The sequence below is a fragment of the Betta splendens genome, chromosome 17, assembly GCF_900634795.4.
Source record: "Betta splendens chromosome 17, fBetSpl5.4, whole genome shotgun sequence".
NCBI classification, from domain to species: Eukaryota; Metazoa; Chordata; class Actinopteri; order Anabantiformes; family Osphronemidae; genus Betta; species Betta splendens.
Window position 1 is genome coordinate 13,353,873 of NC_040897.2, and position 12,491 is coordinate 13,366,363.

The window sequence follows — 12,491 nt, forward strand, 5'->3', positions numbered from 1 at the left end:
TCACAGTTCTGGCATCAGCTGTTTATGAATCATGTGTCCATCATTAAAGGGGAGAGAGGGATTCCTTCACTGTTCACTTTAAGTCATGTCACTTTCAGCAGAATCAGAATCTCTGATAAGATTATTGGATGTCTCATAAATAATATACTAATTGAGTTACTCAAAAGCTATTTGGCAGAAGGACTCTGTCTGTTGCTGCCCAAAATACCCGACTTGCCACAGTTTTCTCTTTCTCCTTTGCAGGGAAGTGCATGTGCGTGTGAAGGACTTGCTCTCCCCCAAGACACTGTCTATAATTTTGACTAGACTAAGACGTGTCAAGCAATCAGGCAACACTCACGAGAGATGAAAGCTTTAACCTCAGAAGTCCGTGTTGGTCAGAGCAGCTGTGCTGCAAACGCAGGCTCCTTCTTCTACTTAACATAATGTACCTTCTTCTCTAATGGCTTTAACTGCACTGTAAAGCAACTAATAACTCATTTTCTATAGCGTGTGCAGTAACTGGGAGGGACGAAGATTTGTGTCTGTTTCCACCTCTTAAGACAAAAATTTAACAGCAGCCTCATGAGTATTATTATATCATAAACAAATATATGAAACAACGCAGTTATGTTAACTTCACTGTTTAATAGTGGATTTGATTTTCATCGAACAAAAACATTTTACTTACATTTTATTTATTCTGCCTGATACAGTAGAACCATTAGCTTCTACAACAGCTGTGCACATTGAACTTCAAAAATATATAATAATAATGCTAATAATAAACACATATATTTAATATAGTTATTATAATTACTGTTCTTGTAGCTTGTCCACCTGTTGAGCTAATCAAGGCTTCCACTGTCTCATTAGTAACATTTATTTTTTATACTAAAAATAAAAAATCATACTCTTCCTTTAAGGTGTTATGACTTACAGCATATCAGCATGATACTGTTTATGTGAAAAACGTAGCGGTTGGCAGTGTTTTTTCGGAAAAGGTCAAACCTTACAGGACAGGACTTTATGCTTTTTCTACCCGTTTTTTTATTTTCAGAAACGTTGAATTGAGTCGACGGGGCAAGACTTGAAAGAGAGAAATAGTGGAGAGATGACAGGCAACTGTTGTGACCCACCTCCCCTTAGGAAACCCAGCCATCATGTTGTCAGGCCATATCGATCTCTAAGAGAGAGTGAAAGAGACTGTGCTATAGAGGCACAGAGAGGTGGGCATGAAAGTACAGGAGGGAAGGAAGAATGTTTGTTTCCAAAAGTGGCTGGTGGGATTTTATCATGCGCAGTGAAAGGGGTGACATTTCAGTAATGCTTTGTTCCTCACTTTGGCATTTCAAATTAATAAAAGCCTCTAATAACTATGCAGATTGAAAAGATGGAGGATGAGTTGACACACTATGAGCTAACACACTGATGAACAATGCAGCAATTTCACTCTTGCTCTCGCTCTCGTTCTTTCTTTCACTCTTTCAATTTCGGCCCAGTTTCCATCATTTTCTCTGCGATGACCTCTGCATCTCATTGCAAGCGGCCGAGGACTCTGCCTGGATTCCTCAGAGTCCCTGAGTGGCACATTTTAATATGCTTTAAAGCTGCTTATGTGAAACTGGAGTTAAAATCAATAATGCAATGATTTTGTAATAGTTTCATGTATTGATAAGACCGAGGCATTCTGGGGTAACAAATGGATTGCACTTTCATTTTCATTTGGTTTTAAACGGTTTCAAACTATGTGGATGAAGTGATATTAAACAGAGTCAATTGATTTGAAATTTACATCATGTCATTGGGATTCAAATGAAGGTTCTGCGCTTTCATTTTGAACTTTAATTCAAAAAAGTTTTGCCTGTAGGTTTAAACGTCTTAGATATAGAATGAAATCCATCTGTGCAGTAATTGCTTAGATTCCTTTTTTATTTATTTTCATTTACATGTAGCTAACAGTATTACAGCTAAATAGATAAGGACTGTGAAAATTTACCACACCTTCCTGTCACACACTCCAAACACACATGTACTCTGTTCTGTAATACACCATCAGACCCTCAGACCCAGAGGAACGTGTAGTGTTAACGTTAACCAACGTCCTGACAGATGCAGAGGCTCACAATGAATGTTACATGTAAATAGTTGTAGCACAGCTGAAGCCAGCGGGACTCAAACCTATGCAGCCTAACTATTACTGTCATGTACTATTTGTACAGGAACAACAGGGAGCGAAACGTCTGCGCCCGCACACATATGCACGTTTAAATTATTCTGCCTACAAACATCATGACCATGGAGATATCGTTTTCCAACCACGCAAGCTTTTACCCAGCGCCAGCGTGAGCTGCAGAGAGAGAGAGAGATCTAGCAAAGAGAATTAAACATCCTCTCATTAGAGCAATGTTAAAGCGTTTTATTGAATCCTGACATCAGAGGGAGTCTAATCCTGCACACACACACACACACACACACACACACACACACACACACACACACACACACGCACACACACACGCACACACACACACACACACACAAACCTGCAGGTATGCACACATGCAGACACACACGTCACAACAACTCAGTCTTCTCCATATGCACACACACACACACACACACACACACACACACGCACGTACAGATATATGCACTCATGAGGAGCTGCCGTCGTTCCCCGTGATAGCGAGCCCGTGTTAAACTTACCCCAGTGGGACTCTGCCACATGGGACAGATAATGAGGCCAGGTGTTAATTAATGTGGAGTGCATTTCCTCTCATCTGTTGACTCCCCCTGAATCCCAATCAAGGCTGTGGCCCCGGATGGCGGCGCGCTTGATTTGCCAAGCGGCGTACTTCAGAAGGCCAGACTGGCTGCGCCGCGGCCCTCAAAGGATCTGTTCTGGCGAGGGCTGCGTTCCAAAGGGCGGAGTGCCTGGCATGCGGGCAAATCGGAACATGAGCGCCGGGAGAAGTTTTTGCCTTTGTTTTGATCCGATGTCTGCACTAATAGTACATTACTGCCGTCAGCGCTGCCTCCTCTGATCTGCTGTTTACTCAACCACCTGATGCATATGTTTTGATCTTGTTTGTGCAGATCACACACACACACACACACACACACACACACACACACACACACACACACACACACACTTTGCAAGCTTTACCTTTTAAAACGCATATTATCAATCCCTACTTTTATGCTTTCTTCTTGTTGAGGCAATAGAATAATTTGAAGCAGCCACTGACCGACGTACGTTTCTGAACAACATGGAAATAAGCATAATTCCACATCATCCCAAGGTTCAGATTCTTCACCACAACATTGATGACCACCCAATAGCGCCAGCCTCACTACTATCGATCTAAAGCAGTTGTCTGCTTTGGGAGCTCAACAATCCCCCTACATGCATGTTATTGACTTGCCATTATCTGTTGTCAGGTCTCTGACTTTTATAACCCTGCAACCACGGAAACGTTATGATGGAGCACACGCGGGTCAGATGTGCAATCCTCCTGCCCTTCATTCCTCTGAAGGTCAGAAGAATGAAAAGCCTGGCTCTGTTGTGAGCCACTGCTGGCCCTGACTGCAGGTCATTAAAGCACTATTGAGTTTCTGCCAAAGCTCTGACTCTCCCAATATCTCACCATGGCTCATCTCAGCTGTCTCTTCCGTCAGGGCTTTATACCAAACCCTGAAAGGATCAACACGCAGTCTTTGTGTTCACTGTGTACTTGAGCATTCCTTTCCCTTAAAAGCCAAATCAGATCTACATTGATACCTTTTTGGCCTATCTTCTATATATCACCCCCAATAAACCGCCCTCTGTCCTACTGAGCTTCTCGAAGTGCAGGGCACAGAGAGTTTGCACGTAATTGAAAGTTGAGGATTTATTTTTGTCTCTGATTGGCGTCTTGTGAGTTTGTCAAGTGGTGCTTCAGCTCAAATTGTCATCATTTGTTGTTCAGGATCGGCTCCCTGAACACTGAATCCCAGCCAAGTGATACCAGCAAGCTGTCATCCGCCAAATTGCACCTCCTCTTATGGGCCCCACCAGTGAGGATGGGCAACTGGAGGTGTGATAGAGGGGGTCGGAGCCAGCGACAGGTCTGCAGGTGTCATGCGTCAGGTTAGGAGGTGCAAGGCCGAGCAGGATGACGGGGTGATTAATCCAGCAACACCTCCGGTTCTGAGGGAGAGACTGCTCTCACAGGAAGTGGCTGAGAGCTCAGCATAAAACTAGACATTCTGCATACGCAAGATGCACGGCTGCACACTGCAAGACTCATGGTGTTATTTTAGAGGATTTCTAATTAAATCAACCTCAGACGACCTTTGGACATGTAGATGTGAGCCCTTAGGTCAAAACGGGTCATTTTAAAACAGCAAATTAAAGAAATGGGACATGCAGTTGAATAATAATGTTAAATTAAAGCAGTGAAAACAGCAGAGTTATAGCAAAGATGAAAAAGTATTAGGGTAAGAATGCTTATTATGTTGGACAACATTAGATAACTTATATTCCTGTGGCTTCTGAGTGAACTGAGATGAGAGATTGCTACTGAAAGTTCGGCTGCTGCGTCGTGAGCCTCTACACAAATGAGCAGAGTAGGTTTGGTGATTGGACTGACGATGGGACTAAAGTGGGTGAAGGTTTGGTAAGTATCTGTTTGTCTCAGAGCGATTCACGAAGAAACAAAGCAGCAAGGACATCCCAGGCTCACGTTTGACAAATCTAAAATAACAAGCTCCCCCTGAAGCAGACGGGCCGAGCAGGAAGCTCTGCTGAACGATCCGAGCTTCAGGTCTGGAAATATGTCAGCTAAAGTGATTGGCTGGACGGCCCGCGCCCATCCGTCAGAGGCAGCCGTCGTTGGCCACAATGTATCTGGAGCCACATCCTGTGTCAAAAGGCACATCAGCAGGAGGCTGCACCTTGTCAGTATCATAAGTCATGTGTCAGTCACTTAAACATCTCTCACAAGTCACATGGTTGATGAAGTGATGCATGGCAACTGTCTCACGCACACACACACGGACCCATGGACACACACACACGCAAACATGGACACACAGACACACACACACACACGCACACACACACACACACACACACACATACATACATGGACACATGGACACACACACACACACACACACACATGGACACTGGACACACACACACACACACACACACACACACGGACACTGGACACACATGCACACACACACACACACACGGACACATGGACACACACACACGCAAACATGGACACACGGACACACACACACACGCACACACACACACACACACACGGACACACACGCACACACACACACACACACACACACACACACACACACACACACACACACACACACACACACACACACAGGGAGGACTTGCCTTTGCCTGTGAGATTTTTATAATAAAAATCTTTAGGAATCATTGAACACAACAATGAACCTGCATCTAAACATCCAGTATTTCGAGTCTTATTTTAACCCAAGTCTAAGGAGCCACATGTTCCCTTTGCTTTATCTTCCAGCTAACAGTGTTGTGATTTCCATTCACAGCTCATGTCGCTCTCAGCCTCAGCCTTCCTTGTTCTCTGGCTCTCCGAGTGTGTGACACTCTAATATTGGATTGACCTTATAGGCTGCACAGAGCGGGACATCATTAGCTGCGGCCGACTCGCCGCTCGGGCCTCGCGCGCCCCATGAGCCGCTGCCTCCAGACGGATCATATAGCACGGATGGAAACCAGCTGGGCTCGGTTAAAGCGAGGCGTCGGCAGACGCCGGGAGGAGACGGGCCGCTCGGAGCTCCTGCCGTGCGCGTTACAGGCGGCTGATGTGGAATCATGCAGATTATCTGGCTGCTGTTTAAATAGACACGTGGCATAAGAAATAAACAATATAAAAATAGTAATAGTGAAGGAGTGGAGTGTGTCGGCAGAACAAGGAACAGGGAAGAAATGTGAGGTTTGTTTCAGAACTTTCCTTTTAGTTTCTTTGACAGTTTCCTCCTAAGAACTACAGTATAAAACAGACCGATTCGACTCTCAGTCAGATGTGTGGAGAAGTGCTCCATCCACCTCGTTCTCCCACAACTCGAGCATTTCTCTCCCACACAGTCGCGGTCAGAGGCAAAGCCTCAAGCTGGGAGGGTCCATTGTTTGCCAATAGCCGCCCCCGACGCTGGGCTGAAGCCAGGGGTCCGAAGTGACCACAGAGGCCATTGATCGTCATAAGGCGGTGTTTTTGTTGAATGGCAGGTGATCCACTGAAAGGTCCCGACCTTTTCCACTCATTCCTCCTGCTCCACGGAGGCAGTCCCAGTATAGCGGGTTCACTGGGCAGAGCTCAACACTCAACATACTGTACACTTAATGGTGGAGTTGAAAGGTGCCTTCAGTTTATTGAGTGTTATTAATGATGAGGGCTCCGTCGGCTGCCAGCTTCTGTATGTGAACAGGCTCCTCAGTCAGAATGATCACTTCCCTGAAGGCCCCAAGTCGAGGTAGGCAGCGAGAAAATGATTATGGATGGAATTTATGACTGCTTTCCGCCGGTCTCTGAACATTTCTTCTGCCGGCGTGATGCAGCAATTTTTTTTTAAGTCTCTATTTACTCTGCTTCTCACTGTTCAGCTGGGGAAATTGTTTTTCTCATTGGACACGGACGCTGCGGAGCTGCTTCTCCGCGCTGCTCGGGCGCCGGGCTCCCGTCGGGGCGGCCGCCCCGCTGCTCCTCTCAAACCCGGCCGCCGCCGCGAACGAGACGAGGCGACGCGACAAGTCGCGCTCTGCAAACGAGAACAGGCACCCCCCCTCCAGAAACAGGCTCTGAGAGGACCTCCGAGGCCGCAAATATAACAAGAATCACAGTTGATTCGTGGTTGTAAACAGCTGACAGCGGTGCAGCTTACGGAGCCCGTTACCCCCCCCCCCCACACACACACACATCTCGCACTCGCTGCATTGCTGTTTGGAGTCGGACGCGTGGCCTCCGAGCTCGGTGTTGGCTCTGCTCGCGTGTGGGCGTGAGAGGAGACACTTTTAGCAACCCAGATCTTCCTTTATGAAAACACACGCACAGCACAGAGGATCGTCTTCTTTCACATTCTCTGTGTCGCCCACTCGCGTCTTCTCACTCTGTCTTAGCAGCATAACCCTTATTAGCCTCCTAATTGGATCACTCAGTGCTCCTTTGAGTCAGGCCCAGTGACCCACAGTCCCTCAGTCCTGTCGTACCTTATTGCATAGTTATCTCTCCTCGCTGAGGTGCAGGTTACTGATAGCGTATCGGGCCCCGCAGGAAATAAAACAGGCTACGAAGACTTGAATCTAAAAACAGAGGAGTCATGCAAACGTCTTCCCGTGAAGAAGATAAAGCATCAAATAAAAATATTCTCTGCGAAAGAGACTCTTAGGGTCGTTATTCAAAGACAAGAAAAGCAGCCATTGGTCTTTGGGAATAAAATATAACAGCGTCTGCTTATCAGTATTCCTGCCAGTGATGTTCTCGACAAAGTGGCAGTCTGGGTTGAACGCGCTGCAATAGTGGAGAGATAAGCGAGTAATGCGGCAGATAGCACTGTTCTCACCTTTAGATAATTCCGCGTGTAGAGTGCAGGATGATTGCTGATTATCGAACCGCTTTACAGTTGATCTGAATCTCATCAGCACTTAACCTCATTGTTCCTGGAGCAGAGGTGAGAGGAATGTCAATCGGCACGTGCCTCGCTCTCTCCCGCGCTGCACGTGGGCACGCGGGCAGAAGCGGCTCCGATCGTCTCCCCAGCAAACAGAAAGGCACCACGCGAACGTGCCCGCGCGCACACACGGCCAGACCCGCTGGATGTCTGCGGTGCGGAGCAGACAGAGGCCCATGAAAAATGCATGTGCCTTCGCGTGTTTCATAAGAAGCGCTCATCGGGATTCCGTTCCCATCTCGGCTGAAATACCGCGCAGGAATATCAATTACGCCGGCAATTTGGGTGGCAGCGTCGGCAGGAGTGGCGCCGGGCGGGAATATGGGATGCGCGGTGTCATCTTAATGAGGGGGTCACTATCTCCTGCTGCTCCATGGTCAGGTTCTAAAGGACGGGTCGGAGCGGATGTGCTGGAAATGCTACCGAGCGCCGCGTTGAATCATGATCAGGGAAGAAACCCGAGTAACCTTTGGAGCTGAAGTGGGCCCAGTTCTGACCACAGGCTGAGGGATGCGAGGGCTGGTAATTAAGAGTGGGACTAGTAACCATGGTAACGTCCTACAATGCAACTTTCTGGGGACTCTTCTGATGAGCCATTCAGTTAGTTTGCTGTAGAGAAGCAGAAAAGCCTCCGTCTGTCATTGACTTCCATGCTTTTGTTTGTCCAACAGGAGAATCCGTACATGTGCAACAATGAATGTGACGCCTCCACCGAGGAGCTGGCTCATCCCCCCGAGCTCATGTTCGACTTCGAGGGCCGCAACCCCACCACGTTCTGGCAGTCGACGTCGTGGAAGAAGTACCCCAAGCCCCTGCAGGTCAACATCACGCTGTCGTGGAACAAGACCATCGAGCTCACCGACGACATCGTGCTGACGTTCGAGTCGGGCCGTCCGGAGCAGATGGTGCTGGAGAAGTCGCTGGACTACGGCCGGACCTGGACCCCGTACCAGTTCTACGCCACCGACTGCCTGGATGCCTTCACCATGGAACCTAAGACGGTGAGCGACCTCACCCAGCGCACGCTGCTGGACATCATCTGCACGGAGGACTACTCCAGAGGCTACGTGTGGAAGAACGACAAGACGGTGCGCTTTGAAATCAAGGACCGCTTCGCCCTGTTTGCTGGGCCCCGACTGCACAACATGGCCTCTTTGTACGGCCAGCTGGATACCACCAAGAACCTGAGGGACTTCTTCACCATCACTGATCTGAGGATTAAGCTGCTCAAACCCGCCACCGGAGCCACCATGGTGGACGAGAACAACCTGTCCAGATACTTCTACGCCATCTCTGACATCAAGGTGCAGGGCAGGTAAGACCCCGTCAGCTTTTACTGGGATCTCCCTCATCCCGGCCAGGAATTTGTGCCCAATGGTTTAAATACCTCTTCTCTCGGTTTAGAATAAATGTTGAAATCAGCTGCCGTAGTTAATATTAATAAAAATCACATCTTTGGTGCTGAGTGCTTCAGGAGCTTCAGCCCAGAGTCCTGAAACTGGGGCAGCGATGGAACTCCAGTGTCTTAAATTAGTTATCACAGCCCTGACCCGACGTGCACAGAGCGTGAGCCGCGGTAAAGAGTTTAATGTGTTTCTTTACATTTTTTATTGCAGACGCACGTCGTGATTCAGCAGACGTCTCAAAATCCAATAACATCACTGGCACAGAGTCAAGGAACAAGGTCTAGAGAGCGTTTCTTGCTGTAGTTTAGGCCCAATAACTAGCTTCAAATGGCTTTTAGAGAAACAAAATAAACCATAAACCTTTGTCCCATCAGCTCTATACCATTTTTTATAGGACTTTAGAACCTAAATCTTAGCTCCTCCGTAAATGAGAACTTAGAAAATGTTATTTATTCTTAGGAAAAATCAGCTGATGATTTAGTAAATGAAAGTTTTTAATTTAAGTCTTAATTATTCCACGGTTTACCAGCTGATGCCAAGGTCGGAACTGTCCACTTACAGGAAAACTCACAGATTCTTTGCTCTTAATCTCCCATTTTACAGGCTGTATTTTCAATAACACTATGAAGACCTCTAATACATCAGCCATCAGCGCAGCTTGCATTGTTGCGCTGCATAATATTGCCATCAATGAGTCATCACAGCGCCCCAGCAGTTTTTAGGGAATGGAAACATTGTCGTTTCATGATGCATGAAAATGGCCCACATGATAGTTGTAAAGCCTCTACAGCTGCTCTCCAAATGGGACCCGTGGAGCTTGCTGCATTTGGTTTATATGAGGATAACTGGGCTGGTAATGACCCATCACATGGGCCCTAGGTGAATTGAAACAGTTAGTCCCTAATTAGAATTCAGGCAACTTCAATGGCAGATTAGAACCATTAGCACGTTGGCTAATTGGTAGGAGACTAATCTTGTAATTAAGAGCATTTGCAGCTGATTAAATGGTAATCACCAGGGACACATCAGTGAAATGTGGAGACGTTCAGAATTGCCAGGCTGTGGTTCCAAATTTAGCCTCGCCCTGTTTGATAAGAAGCAGACTTACGGTTTAATCTGAGGTTTCCATCCTCAGCTTTTGCTTCACATAACTCACCTTCTTAGATATCGCGTATTTTTTTTAATCATCTTGCAGTGTCTGAACAAATCAGTCGCTAAACCCTGAGCCATCACAACTGGCAAAGAATCTGACAGCACTTCACGAGGTTTGAGGCCTTTGATCACACGCCACAACAAGTTCTGCGTAATGGTGCCATGTGATATTCCCAGTTCAGGCACATCAGAGAGATACGCACGTTGTGCAGTCGACACACTCTTCCAATATTCAGACTCGCACTGTAAACATGAATTGATGAGTTCTAAATTACAAGACCTCCTACCCGGCGTAGAATAGCATCTCCCACAGATATCTTATTTTGCCATTCATTAGAAAGAGTAGCAAAAGGTTGGATGGGGGAAAATAAGCTATTTTGCCCAATTTTCTATCCTGCCCCTGGGCATCAAATTCAATTTTCCACCAAAAGTTTGCAGTGAGAAAGAAAAGAAAATAAACATACGGTTTCTGTCCAGAGGTGGATCAGTAACTCACTTGAAAGAGGTTGATGGAGGTGGGTGGGAAGAGACTGATTAGGCTTCCCACCAGTCACAGTAGCCTTCTGGCTACAAGCAAATGTGAAAGCCTTATCACAGAGTAGCCATCCTGTCCCCGAACTCCCCAAACACCAGGAAAGGCTGTTGGATATTTGCAGAGTCAGGTGACCTGCAGACATGTTCATGAATGTCAGGACTCCAAATTAAATCTGGCACATGGCTTAAATGTCAAATTACATCTGTGGACGTGATTTTCTTGTTGCATTTCCAGAGGCAGGAATCACGTAAACAAAACCTTAACTAGCTTCTTTTTTTTAATCTGTGTTTATTGTGGCGATAGTGGGACAAATGTACTGTATGACCATGAACTTGTGACTTATCTGCAGCAGAACCACCCACATGCATCTAAAACAAATGCAGTGGGACGCCAACCGTACGAAAGCATAAAGAATGATGCATTTGACATCATCACAATCTCGCTCAATCTTAATGACTTCCGACGCGCAAGGGCTGTGTCTGCACATCTTTAATGACTGAGGCTTATTATCTGTAGACGCTTGGAAGTCATGTCAGGATTGAGAATGAACCTAAACCTGAAGGAAGCCGAACGCCTGAGGCAGGTTGGAGCAAGGCAGGCAGCCAATAAAAGTGAATAACATCTCCTCCACAGATGAATCCTGGGAAGTTTCACACGCCGACACGCACGGCGACAACAGAACCAGGGTGGAGTCTGCTTTTAATAATCTAAGAATTGATGTGGAACAAATCTGGCTTTACTGGGCTCAGAATCACATTGCGCTGGTGACAGATGCTCCTGTGCGCTGGTCTTGAGGCACAAAATGTAAGGCGGCATAAAGACAAGGGGACAATGAGGATTTGCTCCTCCACCTGTGCCGAGCGGAGTCGACGCATGCGGCATTGATTCCTCAAATCATTCCACATCAACAGAAAACCAAAAACCTTAAAGCTTTCACGTCCAGCCTGCATTGTTCCTCGCTTATTGATCAGCTGCTCGTTAATTAAGACGCGCGCTGCATGCTCACAAATGCACATGTGCAGGGTTGCAGCAGGGCCTGGGAATGAGAGGCAGCTAATCCATAAGTGCTAATGTGCTATTTCTCTCCGGCCCCATGCCATTCTCTGTTTGCCTCTAACCTTTCCTCCTGCTTTTTACCCCCATTGTTTCTCTCCCACCCCCTAACACTCCTTTTCATATGTATTCAAACGCATTCAACAAAAGTCAAGGCTCTGCAGTTCAAAGTAAAATATAAAAAAATCAGTTTATGATCAGGCTTTTCGTCAAAATGTCTTAATTTGTGCTGTAATCTGTTGGTGCAGTAACTTTTACATTACAACTAGTCGAACTTGAACAGATGTGCATCTATCATTCCAGGACAGATGTTGTGGCCCAAATAAGTCTGAGTTAATAATAATAACCAAATGTAATCATTTTATTATTTGGTTCTCAGCAAGTGTGATGCAACCCAATACCCAATAAAAGCACAAAAGCACATTATTGTCCAATATCAAAGGTCCTGGAGTCTCCAGCATTCACACGACTGCAGGCGTATGAAAATACCAGAGACACGTTTCATCCTTGAAGGATTTTTTTTTTCTGCGCTGACGAATATTAAACAAATGCAGACTTCAAATAGGCACAAGAAACATATTTTACCCAGCTCCCCTCTAAGGTATACATGAGTTATTCAAAGGCAATTTGGATACAAAAGAATA

General features: G+C 46.3%; 1 protein-coding gene across 4 annotated transcripts in view; it reads left to right on the top strand.

The window, feature by feature from the left end:
- LOC114843883 (netrin-G1-like) overlaps positions 1-12,491 on the top strand; it is a 39,069-nt gene that overhangs the window by 10,699 nt on the left and 15,879 nt on the right. For all 4 annotated transcript variants that reach the window (XM_029130705.3, XM_029130703.3, XM_029130706.3 and 1 more), the window contains exon 3: positions 8,373-9,016. In XM_029130705.3, the coding sequence (XP_028986538.1) occupies positions 8,373-9,016 (644 nt within the window). The remainder of the gene's footprint in view (positions 1-8,372; positions 9,017-12,491) is intronic.